Source organism: Thunnus thynnus, chromosome 11, assembly GCF_963924715.1.
Source record: "Thunnus thynnus chromosome 11, fThuThy2.1, whole genome shotgun sequence".
Lineage (NCBI taxonomy): Eukaryota > Metazoa > Chordata > Actinopteri > Scombriformes > Scombridae > Thunnus > Thunnus thynnus.
Genome location: NC_089527.1, coordinates 15,691,714 through 15,717,443, shown reverse-complemented (window position 1 = coordinate 15,717,443; position 25,730 = coordinate 15,691,714). Strand labels below are relative to the sequence as shown.

Genomic DNA, 25,730 nt, shown 5'->3' with positions numbered 1-25,730 from the left:
GGAGGAATGAACCTGTGAGTAATGCCCTTGAACTCACTGAGCATTACAAAACCATTAAGCACTGGTATCTTCTTATTTTTCCCTCTCACACAGCTCATGATCCTGGCAAATACTATACTTTTATTTATTCTGCAATGTTCTCCTTATAGAAAGGTGGAAACTCTGGGCATATTTCATATGTATTGTTATAGAAAATGTGGCTGAATTCATGGAGATTTGTCCTGCAGCATCCTCTTTTAAATTGAATTTTACCTCACATGCTACCCACTGCCATCTATTCAGGCGCAGAGAAATGCTGTGTCTATGGTGTGTTTTCATGCCATCTTAGAAGATCTGGGGTCCAGAAACATGGACAAAAAAAGATAAACATGAAAAAGAAATCCACACTCACTGTTGCCAAGTAACACTTCTTTTCAAGTCTATTTAACAAAATAGTTTTGTGTCTCAATGAATAATACACATTATTTTACTTCTTGAGTCTTTTTTTTTTTTTTTTTACTCCACCTCAGATGTCAGAATACACATTATACGTTTGAAGGTATTTACATATGAACAACACGGGGAGCACCAAGGGTGTTAAACCTTTTGAAATTTGGATGTATTTCTTGCACAGCTTTGGGTGAACCTGTGCGAGCATGTATTCATATACAATCAAATATGCTCTCAACCTATTTTAAACTTAAATTTCAGATTTGTTATAGAAATGATACTATCCCACATTTGAGTCCCACATGAACCAACCCTTGGTGCCCCAAAAACTAATACAATTGATTGTATAATAACAGTGTTTCTCTCTTCCTATTCCACACACTAGTCTGTGTTGGTTTTCAGGCACACTTTATATAACAGTTCTGTGAATTAAAATAACATAAGGGGGAATAAAACAATCTTTTGTTGTTTCCAGCTACAGTAAATCGGTGTCTCATGGAAAGATCGCATGGTATACCTTTACAAGATGGTATACCATTCAAACCGTACAAACCTGTGGTTTGAATGGTGGGAGAACAGATGGGGTCATTTGAATAGACATTCACAGACAGACATAAAGATGCAGTTTCTTGGCAGATATATAAACAAAGACAGACTGTGATGCTGATCTGTCCTTGAAACTGTGCAGCCTCACATGAAGGAGAAATGTAATTTGTGTGTAGTGGATGTGTACCACATAAACACATTTTGCGTTTAGAAAATGCAGCCCATTTTTTTTTAAAGTGACACATACCATATATATCTACTGTATGTTAATCTGAGTGATTCAAAACTGTTTCGGGTTATTCTTAAAGAAGAAAATATCCCTAACTCCATCATAGGCAGTAGTTTTTCTCCCATCCTCTAGTTGTCAGAGAGGAATAAACTTCATTTTCATGACATCTGTTTAAAGAATCGAATGAATGCACCGTTACAGTCCTGATGTCAACAACAACAACAAAAAAAAACTACCTCAGCTGTCGTTCCACTTGTATTACCTGCTTTGAATATATGTTTTTTTGTCTTTTTTCCCCTTTTTTGCTCCCCACTAGCAGCGTGGATCAGCTCGTGTTTTCAGAGGGACAGTTGAGCATAACCTTGTCTTTTGACACCTACCACTCCGGCCTCTGCACTCCTGCCTTCACACCCAGTTGGTGCAAGCAGCTTGCAAAAATAAGTAGAAGAGCAGCCATGACACCTCTAGTTGAGTTTAACAAATGCAATGTATCAGCACAGTCAGATCAAGTTTCCTAGATACTTACTTGACAATCCCATCTACCATTTTTGCTGTCTATTTATTTACTCCTATCAATGAGCATGGTGTATTTTAAGTCGTTTGTGTCCTTGTTCTCCTACTAATTCACCCTGCGGACTGTTACTGGAATGTTGAAGGGCAAAATAATAGCTAGTTTTGGATAAAACATAAAGGTAAACCATTGCACAGAGTACAAACAAAGTAGCACTTAAAGCATTCTGCACTGTTCATACTGCATGAAGCCAAAGACCATGCTTTGTGAATCTTATTTAGAGCCGTAGCAATAAGGCATCGGCGGTGGCAGCAATGCCTCTGAGCCCTGTCAACCAGCACACTCATTCAGTCTTTCTCTGTTACTGTTCAGTAAAGTCATTCCAATATATTTGCAGATACACATATAGCTAAGATGGCACCATGCTAGGTGGCAGCCTGTTACAGCAGCTCCCACTGGGTGTTTTGATTTTTCATCACTTTGTCACTTTATCTTCTTGTTCGTGTGTGTTTTTTTCATTTCAGTGACTGAGTGGCAATGGCTAATTTTTGTTTTGCAATTTTTCCATGTGGTTTTCTGTTACTTTCTATACTCTTTGTAACGGGGAGTCATGCAGAGAGGAATAAGGCCATTGTTTACCCACGTGGCCAGCTGATCGCATTAAGTAAACCAGTGCTACTGCCCAGAGTGAGGCCCTAAATCCTGGAGGAGCTGCAGAGGTGACGCTGGGGTTGCAGAACCAGAGCTAAGCGGTGAGTGAAGAAAAGGAAATATAAACCTTTTGTTCCAGCGATCATCATGGGGAACGTGAAGGCCTTGGGCAATAAGATGGACGAGCTCAGTGTGCTGATCAAGACCCAGAGGGAACGTGAGTGCAGCATTTTGTGTTTCACAGAGACATGGCTACACTAGCACTTCCCGGGTCACAGCACGGTTGTACCTGGCTTCAGGATTATTCAGGTGGACAGGGATGTTATACGGAGCGGTAAGAACAAGGGAGGGTGGATTGCACTGTATGAGAGTGAAAGGTTATGCAATTCTGGACATGTTAATTTGAAGGAACGTTTCTGTGGTCTGGACATTGAACTGCTAGCTGTGGGGATGCGTTCATATTACTTGCCAAGGAGGGAGTTCTTGTCTGCCATTGTTGGTGTTGTCTACATTCCTCCATCAGCTGATGTGGAAGTAGCATGCAACACTATTCATTCCACTGTTGCAAGACTTCAAACTCAGCATCCCAATACTTTTGTAGCCATTACTGGGGACTTTAATCATATCACACTGGACAAAACATGATCAACATTTTATCAGTATGTTAACTGCCCCCCTCCCCCCCTCTCCCGGCAGATCTGATCAAAACCTGGTTCTGCTGACACCAAAGTATGTCCCTCTTACCCAAATGCAGCCTGTATCCACAAGGACTGTGAGGAAGTGGACTCAGGAGGCTAATGAGGCACTGCAGGACTGCTTTGATGTGCTTTGTAAGCCACACGGGGAGGACATCAACAGCATGACAGACTGCATCACAGAATACATCAAATTCTGTGAACACACCACCTTGCTGGCCCAGACTGTACGCTGCTTCCCTAACAACAAGCCCTGGATCACCAGTGACCTGAAAGTACTTACTTAAGAAGAAGAAAGCCTTCGGGTCTAAGGACGGGGAAAAACTGAGGAGTGTACAGCACGACCTGAGGGTGAAGCTGAGGGAGTGCAAAGACTCCTACTGGAGGAAGCTGGAGGCCAGCAACTCCAGCAGAGCAACACGAGGAATGTGTGGATTGGAATGAAGGAAATCACTGCATTCAAGATGAGAGAAAAGCCCCTTTTACACAGCCTGGTTAAGGCAGGAATGCTGCACCTTTATTCTGCCTTGCTGTTCTGTATAAAAGGTACGGGTACGGAGTGGAGGGTCAGAGTTTCTCCGCCAGTAAGCCGGCTACGGAGGTAGTCACAGAGCCGGATCAACTGTGTGTGTGTAAAAGGGACAGCCAGCAAGGCGATACAGGGAGCTGATGCTGTTGTGTTACATGTCACGCCTCTGAATCCAGAATGCCGGCATGCTATGTAAAAACACACACAGGGACAGCATTATGCCGGCTTTGTTTGGTTCAGTGTAAAAAAGCAAAAGCGGCTTAATGATCGATCTTCTTTACAGCTATAATGCAGGATCTCTGTATAAAAGAGCCTACAGACATCCAGTGGACAGCCTGGAGAGGACAAGTTAAACTGTTTCTTCAACAGGTTTAATACACAGCCCTCAACTGTCTCCTCCACCACACACCACACACCCCCACTGCCTGCAGTGCTTTTGCCTTTCCCCTCTCAATCCCCCCTAGTGAGCTCCTTGGCCCCATACTTCCCACCTTTGAAGTGCCTTTCCTCCAATGAGATGATGAGCACCCTCGCTTGCCTGACAGTGTCTACTGGCCAGTTTGGGGGACAGCTGGAGAGACTCCACGAAGGCAAGGCTGCAGGGCTGATGGTATCAGACCCAGGCTTCTGAGGACCTGTGCCAGCCAGCTATCTGCTATTCTGCAACACCTCTTCAACCTGAGCCTGCACCAGGAGAATATACCGGTGCTATGAAAGATGTCCTGCCTTGTTCCTGTTCTCAAGAGGATGACTCCATCTGGCTTTGACGACTATCGATCAGCTGCCCTTACATCTTATGTGATGAAGTTGCTGGAGAGGCTGGTCTTGGCCTACCTTAGACCACAGGTGAAATCATCACTGGACCCTCTGCAGTTTGCCTACCAACCTCATCTGGGAGTGTACAATGCCATCATCTACCTGCTGCTGCCAGCTCACTCGCATCAGGATGGAACCAGCTGCACTGTGATAATCACATTCTTTGATTTCTCCAGTGAATTCAACACCATTCAGCTACTGCTACTGAGGTAGAAGCTGCACACAATGAGGGCTTACACATCCACCATCTTCTGGATTACCGACTACCTGACAAGCAGACCACACTTTGTCTGACTGGGCAGGCTCTGTCTGAAATGGTGGAGAATAGTACAGGAGCTCCACAGGGGGCTGTGCTGTCTCCCTTCCTTTTCACCTTCTGCACCTCAGACTTTCAATACAACTCCGGGTCATGCCGCTTGCAGAAGTTCTCCAGCGACTCTGCAGTTGTTAGGTGTATAAGTGATGGGTCGGAGGAGTACAGAGTACAGAGCACTAGTAGATGATTTTGTACACTGGTCTGGAAGATATCATCTGCTTCTGTACGTGGCTAAGACCAGAGAGATGGTGATCGACTTCAGAAGGAAAAGGACGGCTACACAACCCCTGTGTATTCTGGGAGAGGATGTTGGCGTGAAGGTGGTCTACAAGTACCTGGGCGTCCACATCGACAACAGACTGGAAGACCAACATCAAGGCTGTATGTAAGAAGGGGATGAGCAGACTCTATTTCCTGAGGAAGCTGAAATCCATCAATGTGTGCAGCAAAATGTTGGAAATCCTCTATCAGTCTGTTGTGGCCAGTGCACTGAACCTCACTGTAGTCTGCTGGGGGAGCAGCATTGGAGCCGATGACAACAACAGACTTAATAAACTGATTAAGAAGGCCAGCTCTGTAATTGGCTGCAAACCAGACACCTTTGAGGTTGTGGTGGAGAGGAGGACACTGAACAAACTGTTATCCATTATGGATAATCCTGACCACCCTCTCCACCACCTACTGGACAGACAATGGAGCACTTTCAAACAGACTGGTTCAGCTTCGCTGTCACAAGGACCGATACAGGAAATCTTTCCTGCCCAAAGCAATAACTCTCTACAACACTTCACATCTGTCTAACAGAGAACTCTCAGAGCTCTCAGCTTTATAGTTTGTCTCAACCAAACTCCACTCTGTTTTGCTCCTTCAATAACTTTGCTCATGGTGACTTTGCACATCTTTATACTCCTACTCTACCTCATTGCATTTTAAAATTTCAACAACTTTGCGCACTTGTCAAATGTATATAATATTCTATGTTTATATTTTATTATATTTATAGTGTATGCTGGGTTTTTTTCTTATTCTTGTATTGTTATTTCATTTTGTTATTTGTTGTGTGTATTTTTTCTATAGATATATATTTCTCTCTCTCTCTTCTAGTGTTGATATATATATTTACTGTGTATTTACTGTGCAATGCCTGGATAACCTGCTGCTGTAACACAAGAATTTCCCAATTTGGGATCAATAAAGTACATCTATCTATCTATCTATCTATCTATCTATCTATCTATCTATCTAGGCTGAAAAATAATTTTGGCTTTAAGAGTAATTAAGATGAATGAAGCTTTATTAATCCTAAAATGTCTGGAGTACTGAGGCTGTAATTGACAAACCATAGATGTCAGTTTTGTTTTATGAGACTGCAGACCACAAACCAGATAGATGAGGTCTGTCTTTATACATTGAAAGACACTAAATCACTGTAGCTTAATGATAAAAATGACCTGAGCTCCATTGTTGAACCTCGATCGCCACAAGATTGAACCTCACCCACATTTTTTTCAATTCTGTGATTTCTCCATCACCCATGTGCTGCCGCGCCACACTATGCAGCAGACTTTGCAGATTATTCCAAAAATTAGTTTTAGTGCCTTTTAAGGTAATATACCTCTTTAGTCATTGGTCTTTATCCTATGTTCATTTCTGTCTCATTACAAAGTGCTGGGAGCTGCTATTAAGCAGCCCATCCATCACCACCCAGGAATAGGGTATAAAAGGTTAACAGGAACGGATTTTCTGGAAATGGAAAAAATTCTAGTGATGAATGGCATGAGCTTACTGGAATTCACCTCTGAATTAATGACTAGTATTTATCATCTCAAAAAACATTGTGTCGTGGGCCCTGGTTGGATGCTTTTTCTTGCAGTTTCTGGACCACGTGAGGACCACTCTGGTCTGGGAAAATATCAAAGCAATACATTTGCTTGTCTCTATGTTACATCCCTGGCTATAGCCACATCACATTGGATGAGCTATTCAGACAAATCACACAGGGGAGGAACTGAAATAGATTACATAATCTACAAGCAGTGGGGCAATGTAACAGTTTTGTATCTTAACAAGCCTTATAGGTTTAAGTACCTCATTGGGTGCAGATCGACACACTGTGCCTGTGAGATTGTGGATGAATAGCGTGCTTGTGTACATTACCAGTCAAAAGTTTGGACACACTTTCTCATTTAAGTGAATGGGAAAGTGTGTCCAAACTTTTGACTGGTACTGTATGCTCACAAGGACAACATGCATGTGAATGCTGCTTAAAAGCATTTAGGCATACGCAGATTCCCCTTTTGTCTGCTGGTTCTTATTGAGTGTGCCCAGCATGCAGGCTGCGGCAGTGCCAAGCACCCAGCTGGATGATTTATCACAGAATACTCCTTGATTAAGGGAAATTAAAGCAGGCTGCTCTTGGCTTGCTAATTGCTTTGATAGCAAGTTCAAGCAGTTCGTTGGTGGGAATATTTTGGAGGATATGGACCTCTGACAGAAAACAATAACGACAATTAAGCTGGAAGGGACTGCCCAAAAGTTGCTGTTTTGATGCAGAATTGCAGAATTTAACACCTACTTGTCTTACGGTGGAATACTTTAAAAACTACTTCTCACTGTTGCTGCTACCACCTTTCCTGCAGTTCGGCTACAGTTCCAACTTAACTAGTCCGTGCTGCTATTGTGTAGAGACACCACTCAAAACTATGGTATGATAATCAATAAAATCTGCATTTTATAGTTTCATAGTTTATAAAATTGACAGTAGCATCATTTGTGTTAGAGGTGAGTTCCTGCCATAGCGATAAAAAGTCTGATGAAAACACAAACATTTGTGTGTGATGTGCATCTTGTAAACAAGCTCTTAGGGTGAAGTCGTGAAACTCAAGCACACCAATGCAGTGTTGTCACTAGTGTCAATCCTTGTGTGACCAAAAAAAAAAAAAAAAAGCGCCGTTAAGTGTGCTTACAGTTTGTTTACCTGCTGTTGGAATTTTACAACATCAATGTGATTGTGACAGGAGACACATACAACAAGCTGATGACATACATACAGAAATCAACATGAGCAATTCACATTGCCAATGGTTAGGAAACAGTTCAAAAAGCTTAGAAACTTTTTGTGTGAGAGCAGCAAGTCAAGCAAGTCAACTTCTGAAAATATATAGGACAATTAAAACTGGAGGGTGGAAAGAGCCTTGAGACAAGTTCCGTCTTCTTCTCAGTGGCTATATTTGTGTTTGTGTGAAGCTTGTGAGAGCATCTCTGTGATACTATGCTTTCTCAGGTTGCTTAGGAATTGTGCTCCTGCCCTGTCAATCATACAAAATGGTGCAGTAGGCAGGGCCTTGCCTGAGCTTTTCCACCATCCCCGGCGGAGTCTCTCTATGACAACGTCTGGCCGTTGAGGCACTCCCGCCGCAAGCACTGTGCTGGCTTCCACCAGTCTCCGTTGTGGCAGCGGCAGATGGTGCAGTCGTCCACCTTTACTTCAATTCCGGCTGGGATGATCGTTGTTCCAGCAAAGCAATTTGGACCTGCCGCATGGGAAGGGAAGAAAGGGTAGAAAGACAGGAAAGAAGGAATGAGAACGACAAGAAATGGATGTGGCTCTCCTGAGAGCTTCTCTTTTCGGAGGGGTGGTGGAGTGATGCAGAGAGCTGCAGGGAGTTAGGGGAGTCAGAGCAGACGTACAGATCTTTTCACGGGCATGCACCGATGGGCTTGTTTTTGCAACACTAAAGCGCTTTTGTTAGTCTCCCCTTCTCCCTCGACATGGAGCGCTTTGCATCCTAATGCGCTGCGAGCAGAGAAGCCTGCCAGGCGCTGGCTTGGCAGTACAGAGAGGCTGGAGTACAGAGAGAGACAGAGGAAGAGAGAGAGAAAGCTGCTTTGAGAGGCAGTAGGGAGGATGGTGTTAATCACTTCAGTCTGTATGAAAAGGCCACAGAACTCCTTAGCAATTCCTTACACAGTTTCGCTCCACACACACACACACGCTGTGCTGACTTCTAAAACAATAAAGAAGTCAGATTAATTTTGACATCTGATTTATCCTTAAAACACTGTAGGATTTACTTTTGTTGATCCCTTTTGTTGTTGAGGTTCCTTTAATTCTAAAATGTGTTTGATTGTACCACGGGAACACCTCACACTCATGTACTTGATCATCTCAGCAGATAGAGAGACAGATTACCCTGGGTACATTTTTGGATCTGTACTCGAGGAAGCCAAAAACGGTGTTATCTTTGTGAGGATGCAGTGCATTCAGTATCGGTAAATATCACATAAAATTATTATATGTAATTTGTTTCTCTCTGCCTTGGGATGATTTGGGGCAATGTATCTCTACCTCCACCTCTTCAGACAAAAGAGCCAGAAGGTGCCAGGAAATCGCCCCAGTTTTAATCATTTAAATTAAGCAGTCAGCAGCTCAATTGGTGTGACGGTGACTTTGGATCGCTCTCAGTATTCAGCTCCGTAAAACCTGCCAGATTCAAGACTCCTCTATGAGCAGTCATAAAAACTCATATGTCTCATAACTCTTGAAGACACAGTAGCTTTCATGGCTAATATTCATGGACATCTTAGTGTCCAGGTGGATTTGATTTAGTGCAGGCTAACTTAAAGCTAGCAATGTGAAACTGTGCTTTGTCGTCCTTAAAAGCCCAGTTAAACAGGATGCATTTGGGCACTCGGGCCAGCTGCATGCAAATCTGCACAATTACTCGACTTGAGAACAGTATAGGCCAGTATGGGAAAAGCACAGGTGTAAATACTAAAACAATGATGGCTGGGTTCCATTTAGCTGCTTCAGTTTCAGGGTCATGGTATTGTGCATGCCGGCTCACTGTCACGGCTTACTGGGACACTTGAATAGAACAAAGCCATTGTTAATGTTATTAGTTACACCTGCGTTTCCAGCTATGGAAAGTCAAAAAGTCTGCTTTGAAAAAGGCCAATTTGAGCTTCTAAGATACCCTTTTTAGCTTTTCTTTTCCTACTGCTTGTTTTTGCCGTGGACCCAATTCAACACTACACATTTGCATTAAAGAGCAGTGCTTTTTGAAAAACACCACTCAGCCACAATCTCTGTAGCCTCATCAACTCTCTGCCTGAAAAGAGTTTTGTGGGAAACATAATGCCATCCGGATTTGGTTTTTTATTAACATAATGAAGAAATGTTTGTACTGAATGTATCTGATGCTGCTCGCTGCAAACAAAAAATGTTATCTGCAGAGCGGTCACTCTCAGTGTATTACAATTTTGTTCCCCAGGTATACATGTCGCAGTTGGAAAAGCAGGTGAGATTAAATAAAATGAATGATTGCTGAATTCCATTTGGCTGCTTCACTTTGAAGGGTCCTGGTATTGTGCATGCTAGATAACTGTCACACTGCCATGGCTTACTAGGACACTTAAATAGAACACTGTTATCGTTAATTAGTTAGACCAGTGCTTTTCCTTCTATGACACGTCAAAATGAATACTGTGAAAATGGCCCATTAATGTGTTGATGGTTATGTTTAGGCAACTCAAAGCACTTGATTAATGTTAGGTAAAGCTCATGGTCTTGGTTAAATATTAAAAAAGTCATCCTGACTTTTTCAGTATTTAACCAAGACCACGACCTTTACCTAACCTTAACCAAGTGTTTTAATAGCCTAAAGATAGGCAAATTAAGGTTGGCCCCCAACAAACATTTACAAGAACTTTCAATATCTCACAAACTTTGGCTTCAGAGGTTTGTCCTACTCTCTTTTAGTTGAATTTCCTGCAGTGTGTATGAGTGAAAATAAGGTGCAAAAGGCAATAAATAAATGTGGCACTGACAAAGGGAGCTGTTGGATACCTAGTATCCCCATCCTTTGCCTCAGCATAGATGAGTCCCATGGTCTATTCGGACCTGATAAAAGCCCTTTGATCTGAGCTTAGAGGAGACATTGAAAGCGCTTGCCAAGTCTTAACTCTCATTGATCTGCCTCTGGACAGCTGGCACAGGTTACAGGACAAACTCAGTAGAGGTTGATGAGGGAAGAGGGTGACTGGTGCTGCTGCCAAGTGTGATTGTTTATGGCCAGATAGATTTGGAGCCACAAGGACACAGTTTCAGCTACCTGTCACAGCTTGAAGGACAGACGGTCATCCGTCCAAGCCTGTGATCAATTCATGGTCAATAAAATCTGGTGAAGTCAGAAATGTTTGTCCTGTGTAACAACTGTCTCGGCACATCATACCTTTCCTGACTACAGCTGAAGGAGTGAATGCATATAAGGACTCATTACAATCTGTTTGGCTCACAGTCGATCATGGTTCTTGCTTAGAGGTAAGAACAGCTTCCATAAAGATTCACCTGCCAAAAACTTCTTAATCCACAAAAAACTGCTGCTTGTACATAGAACATGTCATTCTGGTTATTTGTAGATTAGAAGGTGTCAAGGTTGTAAGCAGGCCACATTTGTCAAGATAAGATGTTTTTTAGATGTTGAAATGTAGTTATGACCTGCTTTACATTGAAATATGGTCATTAATCCTGTTTAAAATGTTCACATCTCAATTAGATTTAACCTAAGCATCCAAACATTTTTAAACCTCCAAATCAATGATTAATGGCATTTGGAATCGGAATTGGCAAATTAGCCAAAACACTCCTCAATAACATTTCAACCCTTAGCAATGAGGCCACTGATTTACATTTCTGATTGGTTACAAAATGTAAACAACCCAGAAACTTTTCTTAAATTACTTTATCTCAAAATGAATGGGTTTAGCCAGACCTTTAACCTGTGCCAGAACAGTGCAAATGTAGTGTGGAGATGAAACAACCCCTTTAACCACAGCACTGTGTATAATGTGACATGAGTAGACATATAGTAGTCCATATAGGCCTCTTCATCTGTGAAACTAAACAGGATGATGTGACAATAATGCCACAAACTGTTCACTGAAATTAGAGGAACTTTTTCAGTTGTAGGCAAAACTTTGTTCAAGGTTGGCCAATTAAAATAATTAAGGGTCCAAGCAGCAAAGCTGCTGGAATCCTATTGTCTCTGTTAGGACTCTTCTTCTCCTTTTTCTGCCCTAAATGTATCTGGGTCTCAGAAACTGTACAGCTACAGCTCCCAAACTCAGCAGATATGTTGGAAATGTCACCCACTACTCACAAAAAAAAAAAAATTATACCAATTTGCCAGGCACTATAACAACGAACTTTACTTTTGGCCATTAGAAAAAGATAGATTCTTCAGATATAAATATAGATCCCATTTGCACCTGGATAGATTTTCCATCATTTTGAATTTTGTCCAAATCTATTTTTTCGCTGCAACTCCTACAGATTTTGAGCTATCAGCATTAAAGTTGGCACATAGCATGTCTAGACCAAGCTGGAAAAAAAAAAAAGTTTTTCAGAAATTTAAATCAAAATTGGCTTAAGCGATTATAATCAAACTTGGTGCGCGTGTTTTGATGCTAGGTCAGAGCTTCGCTATGCAGTCTTGGGATATTCTGCCACTAGGCGGTGCCACAAATGTGAAAAGTTGATATCATGTAAAAGGCTGCATGGATTTGTACGAAATGTGGTTTGCACAATCTAGGGTGATGACTCAGTCAATGCATAAAATTTGTTAATGACTGACTGAAGTTAGTGTGGTTTATCACAACAAATCTAAATTTCTAGACACTTCACATTCCAAACTTCATAAAATCAAAACAAGTCACCCGTACATCCCACAGAGCTGAATTTTTTTCAGTGCATCCACTGAATTGTGACAAAAGTTTGCCTCACTGCAACCTATGGTCAATTCAGAAGTCTGTCCACTCTATATTTATCAAAATATGCAAAATCAATTAGCATCTATATCTCCACGAGTCTTCATTCAAATGCTACAAAAATTGAAACAGACATTCTCTATGTGGTAGATATGAAGTGTTTCAAATGGTGTTCAGATTGGTCAAATGTTGGGTTCACAGAGATATTCAATATCTCACTGTAATTTGTAATGTATGCACAACATTTCATCTAATTTTACAACAAATTCCGCCAAAATATTTGACAATACACCTGAAACCAGCAGAATGGTGTGTGATTTTTTTCTATAATATTTTCACCAACATCTTGACTGTTATGAGCGTTTTATGTTTAAACAGACACAATTCCCCAGTCTGGCACATGTAATGGCATTGCCTCAAATTGTTTGAAGGTGTGTGGAAACCATGTCTCCCCAGTGGCACATTCAGTAAGTCACCTTCTCTGGGAATACAGTGGTCCAGGTTTTGAATCCCCAGGTGGCCATCTCATAGTTGCCAACCATGTGGCATGTTTTCAAATTCTGAAGATATTATAATATTAAGATATTGAGTCGAAGACTGCCCTTTGTGCTTGAACCCCTTTCATTGCTGTTTGTGGCTATACTGTGATTGAGGTTTTGGGCATTTTTGCCACACTAGCAGCATGGCTCCAGGTATGTCATGTTGATCTGTCAATTGATCCACCACTTTTGTCCAGACTGAAATATCTCAAGAACTATTGGATGAATTGACATGAAATTTTGTACACACATTTATTGTCTTCAGAGACTTAATTCTAATGACTTTGGTGATCTCCAAACTTTTCATCTAGCGCCATCATCAGGCAATTTCAATTTGTCCAATACTTTGGTTATGACCAAATACCTGCAAAACTCATGCATCAGCCTCAGCTGTATGTTGTGTTCAGTGCAAATAAGAAAATGTCAGCATGCTAACATGGTAGACTAAGATGATGAAAATAGTGAACATTACCTGCTAAACAGTAGCATGTTATTGTTGTCACTGTGAGCATGTTAGCATGCTGACATTAGCATTTAGCTCACCGTAAGCAATGCTGCCATGTGGATACTCTTAGGCTGGAATTATACATCTCTGCCAACCCAAGCAGAGAAGGGTGTTATGAGTAATCATAGGTTGCAGAGGAGCCATCGCACACACCTTCCAAATCTCAGTAATGTGTCTTATGGACCTGCACGTCAAGCAGGTTAATTGGTTGAATACATTCTTGTCAGGAGGTGGGTCTGAAAATAAACATAAGCACACTACATACAAATATAAAAGAAACAGCCATGTGAATGCATCCAAGCAACCCCTGGTCGCATTCACCTACGTGCAGCCTGGAGAAGCATAATTCCTGGTTAAAACATATACCACAACCGCCACACCAACTAACTGCAGTCTATTTCTTATAATCCTTCCCTGGTGAGAACCAATTTTTGTGTACAAAACACATTTGACTTTCAAAGTGTTGTGCTCATTTCAAATAATTTTTGGAAACCAAACTCTTGCAGCAGGTTAAGTAGAAGACAAATCTGGCTGTCTCCCACGGATTGCATGTCTAACTGGAGCACATAAGTGGATGTCTTCCTTTCACAGTCCTCTGTCCTTTGGCCAAAAATGAGAGCTAAGCAGCCTTACTTCATTGCCCTCTCCCCACACCCCTCAGCTATCCTCTCCCATAGAGATTTATTTGGCTGCCAGAGCTTGACCTGGCACCCTTGGGGAGCCTAGAAACGACAGGCCTACCCTGAAATGCCAAGGGTGTCACTGTGTCCTGTCAGCCTGGATTAGCTCTTTCCTAGCAGCTTCTGCAGGCTTGTTAGCGTGCGTGTGTGAATGTGTGTGTGTGTGTGTGGGTGTGTGGGTGGGTGCGTTGGAATAAAAGAAAGCAAGGAGAATAAAGAGGAAATGAGAGAAAGTGTGAAAGAAAATGTGGGTAGCTGTGTGGTGAAATGGTCTGCCTCAAACTAAATTCCTCTCTTCACATTTATAGATCAACCACTAGAATGAAAAAGAAAAAAATATTTCAGGGTATTTGTTTTGCCTTCTTTCAGAAGGGATACTCATAAACAGTTCCTCCAATTTTGGACTGACACTACATAATAAGAAGACTGAATGCAATAACAAAGCATATTCATGGAACTACACTCTTGTTTATTGGGTACTTATTAGAGTTCTGTTGGAAAACTTTCTTTGCCAGCTCTTTCAGCTCTTTAATTATCCAAAGCTTAGATGTGAGCCATGTAAAATGACAAAATAAAATCTATTTTGACTGTACTCCTGATCTTGTCTCACAGGCGTTGCTGTTGTCATTCCATCCAGGATCACATTCCAGACAAGCAGTTACTGTACTTTAGTCATAAAGCTCCATCTGTCCCTCAGGATTGGTGCTTGCAAAGGGAAATCTCCCACCTCGCCTTGTAAATAGCCAATGAACCATTGGAATCCTATAATTCTAATTTAGGGATTGGCTGTGTGTGACAAGGGTGTCAGGGCACTGAGAGATAAAAGGCTCTCTGAGGACCCATTAGTCCCTCCTACCATGCCTTTAATCAATGAGCTAATGTTTACTCTGCTTAGTGTGTCATTTATAATTAAAACTAGTACTGCTCATTAGTGTCCAACGGGCCCAAGGTAATAATTTTAATTCATAAAACATCAATTACATCCTCATCCTCTAAAGGTGCGGCCATCAAATGGCGATACCACAGATAAGCTTGCCGTCATTGGTTTAATGAAAATTTAATGACTTCTGAGGAGTGTGCATTGAATTCCAGAAGAGATGAGTGTTTACCGTTTTTACAGATGGGGCAGCATTGCTCTGGCTCGTACACAGGGTTGACACACTCTGGGACGGCGCAGTCGGACACCACACAGTGCACCTCATTATTTGGTTCGCAACGGCACCATTCACAGGGTGACGGCTGTGGGCAGAGGGGGAAAAGAAACACAGAATCTGGGTTAGATGATTCAGTAGGTTTCACCTTTATGAGTGTGTGTGCTCTACATGATCAGTACAGGAAACAGTCTGCTCCTATATGCATTTTTGATGATATTTCCCAATTAAAAACGTCCCTATTATATGCATCTCACACCATCTTGATAAACAAAGAAACAAGTTAATAAATTATTGAACAAGCCAGCTTTATTAGGCTAGTTGCATCTCAACAAACAGCCTGTAGCTGACTTCTACAGTTCTAATAAGGGAGTCTATAAAGTGGTGTTGATGATATTTGCTGCATTATGCTTTGGCCTGCCTCAGGAAACAGTCCAGAGGCTTATCTTACCACCTCTGCAACATGTAAATCAGTGCTATGCAGCTCTCCGTGCTGCTGCCTCTTACTTGACTCTATCTTCTACAAAGCCTTTTGACCGGAAAATGAACTGTGATGCAATTACATGGAGTGGAAAAATACAAACTGTTTCCAAATCACGAAAGGTCAACTGTTCATCATATTAGATTTTCTTTCTGCTCATCACAGTAAACTGTCTTTTGGAGACCTCACTGCACCCACTCAGTACTCTTTACTAACCTTAGAGGGGTTACATGCTTCATATTGATAACTCTATTGCAATTTATAAAATGAAGTGATAGAAGATTGATTTGTTTGGTAGGCAGGTCAATGTATTTGGAGATCAGCAACTGTGACTAAACAAAATGGTTCAGATGAGTCATAATAAACTGGGTTGGTTTCATCCATTTGAGGGATTTTTAGTCCAAAAATGTTCCCCAAATTGCAGCAGTCAGTATTTAAATGCATATCAATTGATCTATAAAAACAACAACTTTGTGAGTAAAATTCTGAAAATAACTCTTGAAGGTGACCAGTTGAGACACTACTGGTTGCGACCAAGACATAGTTTGGCTCCTAACCCCTATTTAAACAAACAAGGGATAAAGTGTGTACTAATGAGCTTTAAAGGTGTTGGTAAGTAGATTTTCTTACGTATGGACAGAGCCAGGCTATTATTTTCCCCCTGTTTCCAGTCTTTATGCTAAGCGAAACTAACAAACCGATGGCTCCAGCTATATATTTAAGTACAGACATGAAAGTGGTATTGATCTACTCATCTAACTCTCTGCAAGAAAGTGATTAAGTCTGTTTCCCAAAATGTCAATCTGTTCCTTTCAATACTGACTGTTGTGCTTTGGTGTTATGATTTTTTTTTTTGTCATTATGCCATCAACTATCCTGACTGCATTAGTTACAGCAAATTTGCGATATTTCCATCGATAGTACAATTTAATAGTAGCAATAACGACAATTCCAAGGTTCATAATCCAGTTTTGTGTGAGAAAAGTAGTGAAAAGGCTATGGTAACACTGGATGCTTTAATGTGATTTTTATCAGCCAATTTTGCCAGGATGCAATAAATGACACAAAATGGGAAGTGGTCAGGCTTGTATTTTTATTGGAATTTATGGTAGTCTGGATGCACTGCAGCCACAAATTGATTATGAGCAACATTAAGAGATGAAAAGTAGAATGTTAAGCATGGCGACATGAACTTCATACAATCTCTATATAGAATGAGATCTCCAAAATTATGTTGAAATGAAAAGTATAACTGTTGCAATGGTACATTAGATCTCTAAGGAAAGAAAATTCAGACACAAACACTTTTACCTCCCATTATTCCAATTTCCCTCCTTCTGGCAGAAAAGTATTAAACTGTCTCAACTGTTAATCAGATACATACTCCCTGTGATGCGTCATAATGGTTTCATAACGTGAAACCATTATGATTTTTATAAAGTACAACAGACAGATATCAGTAAACTTTGTTAAAGATCAGCTTCCTTACAAGGAAATGATGAAGGGCTGAGCCAGTGACTGCAATATATGCATGGCAACGACTGTAACTTGTTTGTGTCCTACTATAAAAAGCCTCTGCTCTGTATCTATGTTTTTAAAGATTAACACCCTTAGCGATGGTAATGATGATTTCTTCTGCTCTTTCACTATGTTGCACGTTATTTGATCTGCCATCTCTGCGGTAAAACACATCTTGAGGCCTTTCCTTTTGTCTTGTAGCTGCACTTTAGCTAATAACTGCCTATAGATGACCTGAACATCTAAAACTCGACTCTCCTCAGATTAGAAATTCCTGTCAGAAAGTTCTCACATATCTTACCCACACAAGAAGTACACTTGCTCTCACATAAACAGACCGCAACAAAAATATGTCTCTTTTGCAGAGTTAAACACCAGTCATCTCTCTCTGTCAGTTTGAGCGCTCCCACAGAAATGTACCAATTAACCAGCAAGATGTTGTGTCATACATATGGAAGATGGGCTATATTTTGTCAACCTGACAAGCTTAATCCGTGAGGGGGGCTGGTAAAGTGGGATTCAGGGTCAGCAGTGGAGCAATGGGGCTGTGTCTGACACATACAATCTGTATTCATGATGTAATGGCTACCAATGAGGTTTACAATTCTGCATGTGTATCCAATAGGAATATCTGCTTGGTCTCGGGGCCAGTAATTAAATATATAATGCTCACTAAGCGTTGCTCTCCACGAGCTTTGTGGTTTGAGTGAGAATTAGGTATTTTAACCTTGGGCAACATATAAGAGCAATTACACCTTACTTCACATTGACACTGTCAGCAGGAGAAAAAAACCTAAGTTCCCAGGTTTAGTTAAGATAACAAATATTTCTCATAAGGGAATTGAAGCAACACTTGTTAACAATAATGAGCTGCATACTTTGTATATATTACAGTGTTCAAATGGAGGTCCAAACACACTCAGTGTGTTTACATGCACATAGTATCTCAGTTATGATCAGGTTTTGGGAAAAATCCCAGTTAATGTTTGATGTAAACATCATGCTTTGTTGTCAGAAACAGGTGCTTATCCTGTTTTTTGAAAAACCCAAATATGCCAGCTGGAGTACCGTAATAGAAAGTAGGATACACCTTTGTTGAGGCTCCTCATCACTGTCTGCCATGTCCTTAACTCACATTATGCAGTAGTTAGTTAGTTAAAATAAATGGGGAGTATGAACTGTATTGATGCTCTTATCTTTCACTACTGCTGATAACATAGAAAAACTAAAACCAAAATGCAGCAGAGTCCTTGCAGCCAGAAACCAATCTTATTCTTAACTGCTCAAACAGCTCAGTTGGCACAGAAACAGATCTTTCCACAAAGTTTAGGTCAGGTGACCTTCCAAACAAAAAATACAAAAACAGATAAGAACAAGATCAACACAAAAGCATGCATCAATATTTTGTGAATGCAATGTATTACCGCTTCTGCTGGTAATAGAAGTAACAGGCTAAGAACATAACATTACTTTCCTTTACAGAGCCTTTGCTTAGCAGTGGGTGGTCGATTACATGTCAGCTCGAAGTAGCTACTGTAATTATGGGAGAAAGCACAACACAAACACAAACTTGCTTCAGGAGTGGGACAGTTACTTAAGTGGATGGTAAGGATCCAGCTCACACCAATTTTGATTAATATGTGATGAGCTGCCACATATATAGAGAGGAAATTGCTCTAAATGGCAACACACTTTCACTGCACTGGAATCTGCAAATGGCACAGCTACAGTATCCCCTTTCTCCCATAAGGCATATTACTATCTTTAGAAGATAGAGAAGGAGAATATTAGACATCATATAGTCCTTAAAGTACACATTAGTGATGCATGACTAAATCTGATAAACCTATAATTTGTTTCCCCTAGCGAGTGTATATTTTAAAACAGTGGCTGCTAGTGAAGTGTAAGAAGAAATTGAAATTACACTCAACGTAAGAATTAACATATATTATTCACTGGGTTTGAGACGATGCAATCAATATCTTTGAATATGAATGTGAGCCAGAAACAACAAAGTAAGACTTTATTGTTGTTGTCTCTGGCTCACATTCATTTTTTTATTATTGTCTAAGAAATGAGCAGCTGGCTTCTTGACATATTGTATGCAAGGTTGGGAGTTTTCCTATCTAGAGGTGTTTCCTGATCGGCAGAAAGCAGTGGTAATAAAGTACAAACTGAATGACTGGGTCAATTTTTCCTGTTTGTAGCTATAAGAGATGGTAATGTTTATTCACTATGACAATTGGCCTTTAAAAATAAATCATTTCAAAGCTGAAGTGGCATTTCTCTGCAAGTTAATCTGAAAGATTGGCCTCTAAAGCAGCTCTGGTGGAAGCCTGAAGATGCTTCATAGGTACAAGTATATTGAAAATGTAATTTGAAATAGAAAACTACTCCATGTACCTATGAAACATAGCAAAGGTTCCTTCAATGTATTCAGCAGTGCCTGGTGCTTTCAGCGCGTCCTTTTGTGTGAGGTCTACCGTGAAGAGGATCAGTCATGCCATAGCCCAGACTAACAAAAGAAAATAGAGCACCAGCAGCGGATTTAGACGTGCTGCCAGATGTTTTGGTGAAGAAAAGTCTCCTGTTGTCCCCATCTTATTGGCTGGGTATCAGAGTGAATCGGCTGTCATGCTTTTCATTCCCACTCTGAGACAAATGGAGACGGGGCAGGGAAGCAATGAATAGTCAAATAACCTTCAGCGGGGCAAATGGTAATGTAAAATACTTCGAGGCTGGACAACAGGGTCACAGGAAACTCACCCATGCGGTTAATAGGAGTGACGGGAATGGGTTGACAGTCAGACTGCATGATGCTGTTGTCCAAGTCAAAACAATATTTTACCGGTGGTCAGGGAATACAGAGAGAGAGAGAGGAGGCAAGACTTGAGGATGAGGGGAGGTGGATGCTAAAAACACTCTTGATATTTGTACAAGGGTGCTTTAAGTACAAGTTCAAATCAGAAAAACTTCTTTGAAAATTCTTTGTGGCCTAATTGTTTGCACTTAATAATATCTTCTAATTAGAACCCTTGTTGCCTCTGGCATATTGGATAGGAAAATCAATTTGAGCAATCATTTTCAACTGCTTTTTGTCTCATAGGTATCAGTGCTGCAAAGCAGAGTCACTAATTACTGTTATGTGCGATGTGTAGGCAGCTCTGTATGCATTTTCTATTATTTGTATCTATTATAGGTGCAGTTTGGTATCTCTAAAAAATGAAATTGCCTCAACATTGAAGACCTCCTCAGTAATAGGCCTTAACTGCACTGCACTGAATAGGTGAGTGGAAATGAAGTGTTAAGGCTTCACATTTCAGCGGGTATATTCCTTGCAAATTAAATGAGAAACTATTCAAGGCAGTCTGATGGTTAAACCTACTGTGTGTATCTTCATTACTGAAAATGTTGGAGCTCTCCCCCCTATTTCAACTCTGCATCCCTTCCCTAGGGGGATCGCAGGAAGCATGGACGGGATTGTTCACATTTGAGTTCACATCCCAGCCCTAGCCTGACGATCTGGGATCTGAACTCACCCTATATCTCCTGGTTCTTGATTGCAGCTGCGCTGAGGCCAAAGGCACGCCGGCAGCCATGCTGGGCGGACTGGTCCCTTCCTCATCTGATGGGGAACCCTGTAGGTGAAACACCTACTGAGGTTGAGTGGCACGACTCTCACAGGGCAGTAAAACAAAAGAGTAGAAAATACACCCACTTGTAGTAAATCTGCACCTACATAATCAACATCATATTAAATACTATTTTGCTAAAAGTAAATACTTTAGTGGACAAGTTGGCACTGGGAAATGTACTTTAGACTGTTTTGTCAGGTTGCTGACGCATGAGTTATACCAGCATTCAATTCAATGAATGACAGGCTGACATTGCACAGCAGTCAGCTGCTTTCTGTTGAATGAATGCCAATTACCACTTGCATGACGATGACTGCATACACTACTTACTCTGGACCTAATAACTAACCTAGGCATGATGGGATATTCAGCATAACGAACAGGAAAATAATCAAGTGTTGCTAAATTGTGCACCTACAATAATTCTTCATTCAAACTTAGACATCCCAGAAGCTCTAAACTGTCGCATATATCTTGTTGTCTTGTGGAGATGCTGTGTCTCTGCATTTCTTCGCCATCATCTGCTACTGAATATAAATGTTTGCATCTGCACAATGCAGCACGATCTCTGCAAAGGAAATGCCAATTAGGCCCACGCCAAAGGTTAACCTGTCGGCATCTCTAAACAGGGGTCTGTATACCAGATACTGACAGCCTTTGATTTCCTTGAACACTGCAGGGTTCTGAGGCTTTGATGTCCTCACCGAAGAGACCCAACCTTCACACTGGATGTGGACTGAGGAGGCATTAAAGCACCTTCTGTGGTCTTAGTTGTGTGTGTGTGTGTGTGTGTGTATTTCTATCATGTCATTTTCATTGAGATAATCAATAAAGACAATTGAATATTTTTTTGTCCTTCCCTCTCCGGGTCCTCCAGTCAAGGTGAACTGCACTACTGATGAACTTCATCCCACATCAAACTGCAACTGCTTATGCACTCACAGTGGCCCAACAAAATCTGTGGGCTTGCATCCCAATGCAGGACTTGGCTTGATGTTGTCTGATGTGCAAACACACCAATCAGTGTCAATTAAAGACATGGTTTAACAGGTTTTAAATACCACACAGACCTTATTAACAACATCACTGTCAAGCTCTTAAAGTCAGTGCAAAATCTAGATCTGCAACACACAATTAGTTCCATTACCAATTAGTAGATTATTATTTTTTGATTAACTAATCTGACTAATCATTTAATATAAAAGAATAAAAACCAGTTCAAATCCCAGAGGCATTCATTTTAACGTAATATAAAACACGAAAGAAGCAAATCCTCACATTTGACCAGCAATATATTACAGTTTTGCTTGATTAATGACTTAAACGATTAATTGCATATCTCAATTATTGTTGCTTGATTCTTATAGCAATTGCCTGATTAGTTAATTAAGTTATTTTCTCTGCACTAGCATAATAGTGTGGACCCTACTAGGGGGATTAAAAATCCTTGTAAACAATGGAAAACCATTTCTGTAACTCTCCGCTTATCTAGCTGCATGTACTAGATACATGCCAGTGAAGATAAACAGCAGCTTAGAATGGACAATGCCAGGCCACTTGTTTTTTTAATTTTTTTTAATTTTATTTATTATCCTTCTGGTCATTTGGGTTTTGTCAGATTTTTCAAAAAAAAAAAAATGCAGAGATAAACTGTAGCAGAATGGTTAATAGTGATGCTTACTCACTGTGTAGCCACCTGCCTGCTTCAATTTGTTTCATGTGACATGACATGCTAATATTCAGAGGTGTGACATATTCCAACATCTCCCAGCAGAGGTGTCTTTGTTTTGCTTTGAAGTCATGATGAATCCAAACCTTTTATAAATTACAAGACAATTTGCTAGAGCCTTTCATAGCAGGTAAAGAGACGTAGACAAAGAGACATGCAGTCATTCCTCACACTGATGACTAACATCAAGCCAGGTTGTGATGTTTTTTTTTGTGAAGCACAATTTACTTCTGGGGGACCTTGGGTTTGTGGGAGTAATTGGGGAATGGTCAGACCCAAATACCAGTCAGAACTGCAGGGAAATCTGCAATAAAAAAGTAAATAGTAGGACTTTATATACTGCTATCTGCTTGGATTTTGCTGCAGATTATGTTCATATGTAACTATTCAGCATAAATGATTTAAGAGTTTGATATATGTGTTTGTTTTCAACACAGGCAGCTCAGATTTGTTTTCCTCTAATACTGTAAGCCAACCTTTAGATTTCTATTATTTAACAATCATCATGATCTTTCTCTAACTTTAAGGTTGCACCAATCAATTTTTTTTGTGTAACTGAAGCTTCCCTCATTGTGAGCTGGCAACACTTAACAGCCATTCACTGAGGGACAGGTACACTTTCAAGTTGGCTGCACAAAATAGATGATTGGAAGTGCTCTTCTTCACTGACATATAAACATAAATCCTTCCCGCACCTGATTGGATGAACCTATTACTCACAGAGCTGTCATTGCTTATTTTCAATCTTTTAAACTGGAAAAACTGTCTGCTTCCTCTGAACTGTCCACCGAAATCTGTTTCTGAATAAATCTGTGGTGAGAGTTGCAGCTGTTTTGTTTTAGAACAATACTCTGTTTTGTATCTACAACAGAGTTTCGAAAAATCAATATGTAATTAGTCATGTCATCATATAACCAGGTTTGTGGACTTGTCTCTCCTGGCGAATGCTGGGCTCATATGATGTTGTTTTCCTGCCTACTAATCTCTCCAGATCATACAGTATACTCATTCAATTGAATGGGAAGGTGTGTCCAAACTTTTGACTGTTAGTGTATATACATATAGGCCACAATGTGTCACAATGTTGTCATACCATATTTTAATCACTTACAGCCCCAATCCACTTGTGAGGAATTTGAATGAGGAAGTTTCCTCACGGGCAGCAACAGTTTAAACACAGACTGTAGTTGTCATGCTCCTAGTGTCATTTCTAATCAGACAATAATGTCATGCTCTGTAACAACCACCAAGACACCGGTCTTATGGGTAGAAACAGTGCTCCCTTTGCAGGAGACACTAGGAAACTGGATCTTCCAGCAATTACTCACTGTCCACAAATCAAAGTATTAAAATACTGTCTAGCATCTGTCTGTTTAGTGATGCTGGTTGAGTGTTCAGCTGATGGGAGCAGAGAGAGGGGGATGACATCATTCCAGGAAGCAGCCATCTTCATGCCCTTGGCCAATAAACACCTTTTCATGATATTTTTATCTTTATACGTTTACTATCATGTATATACTCACGCTAGCCTCACTAACCTGAACCCTAACAACCCTCTGCGCTACAGGTCTGTGCTGCTTTTTTGCAATTTTGTACAATAAATATCATCAAGAAGATTGCTGTCAACAAGTTGCAAGACCAAAAGCAATGTGAACAGTAGGTGTTAAATCTACTTAATATTCCTTAAATCTGGCCTTTGTTCCCATGAGACAAACAAAATGACACCTTCATGATGTTAAAATTTACATTATTTTTGAATGGATTCACCTATATTATTTGTCATGAACATGCAAGTCTAGTAAGGGGTGTTCATCTGATTCTATATGATTTTTTTTGACAAATGAACAGCCCAGACAGACTCCTATGTAAGATGGTTGCTTAAGTGGCATCCAGACATTGACCAAAATGATTCATTGATTGAGACTGACTGAATCTCAGGAGCATCAGTTGGGCACTGTCTTAGCCCTCAAATAAGTTCAAATGTGATCTTAGTGTATACACATGACTTCATAATCATACAGGAAGACAAAGCTTAAATGTCAGCAATGTGACTGGAAACAGTATCTCAAAACATCATAAATGCTACTCCTGAGACAGGAGATATGATGCATATTGGAAATGTTGATGTTACTTTTTTAAATGGTAGAATTTTGCCATGACTTGGGTTTTTGTAAACTGAAGCAGCTGATTGAACATAAAAATGTGAGAAATGAAGATTGATTTTAAAAAAAGATCTATGTTGGATACTTATCAGATCTTACCTTGAATTCCTCCAGAATTTTGTACGTTTTCCCCCGGTACTCGCAAAAGTTTTTAACCTCCTTGCACTCCGGGCAGCATCCATTGTGCTCCACTTTAGTGCACTTGGGGTGCAATTTGGGGCACTCAGGCTGGTCGCACACAGGCCCGTCCTCCGTGCACACGCACGGACAGTTCGAGTGTCCCGGGTAGAAGCGCTCCCCGAGTTTGTAGACGAAGCCACTGTCATCCACGCATCCTTTCCCCCGATAGTCATCAAACACGATGTTTTCACCGGCGGTCCGCTCCGCCTCATCCGCGGCGTAATCCTCGGGGTTACCCACCGAAGCCGGAGACACGGCGCCCAGGGCCAGCAGAAAGACGAAGGCGGCCGAGAGGAGAGGGCCCATCCTTCGCCGCGGCATCGACATCCACATTCAACAAGATTGTGTGGATTTCATCCCTAGGCTCCCGGTATCCTCTCCGGATCCGTCCTGTGCTTCATTATCATCACCATCATCATGACCACTTGAGGAAATGGGCTGCAGTGGAAAAAATACGAGATGATATGATGGATGATGACTCTACTGCTGCTGTTTTACACAACCTTAGAAACTAGTAAACATCACCTTTCCAATACGTTTCATTCTCAGGCATATTTTCTTTGCTGTATCCAACTGCTGCAACCAATTGCCCTCATGGGCATCATTTTATCAAGTTTCTTTTCACATTATTATAACTCCAGATACATATGGAATTCTTTCT

General features: G+C 40.9%; 1 protein-coding gene across 1 annotated transcript; it reads right to left on the bottom strand.

The window, feature by feature from the left end:
* Nucleotides 1–321: 321 nt before the first annotated feature.
* On the bottom strand, nucleotides 322–25,491 carry vwc2l (von Willebrand factor C domain containing 2 like). The gene is made up of 3 exons (XM_067603318.1): nucleotides 24,989–25,491; nucleotides 15,323–15,452; nucleotides 322–8,255 (listed from the first exon to the last, which is right to left on the bottom strand). The coding sequence occupies exons 1-3, from the start codon at nucleotides 25,400–25,402 to the stop codon at nucleotides 8,104–8,106; spliced, it is 696 nt and encodes a 231-aa protein (XP_067459419.1). The 5' UTR covers nucleotides 25,403–25,491; the 3' UTR covers nucleotides 322–8,103.
* Nucleotides 25,492–25,730: the final 239 nt, after the last annotated feature.

What these genes read in the sequence shown, in the direction of transcription:
- vwc2l (XM_067603318.1), bottom strand. Translation starts at nt 25,402, where the DNA reads ATGTGGATGTCGATGCCGCGGCGAAGGATGGGCCCTCTCCTCTCGGCC. An exon ending in AAATTCTGGAGGAATTCAAG is followed by an intron (nt 15,453 to 24,988) that starts GTAAGATCTGAT and finishes CTCTGCCCACAG; the next exon opens with CCGTCACCCTGTGAATGGTG. An exon ending in CTGCCCCATCTGTAAAAACG is followed by an intron (nt 8,256 to 15,322) that starts GTAAACACTCAT and finishes CCCATGCGGCAG; the next exon opens with GTCCAAATTGCTTTGCTGGA.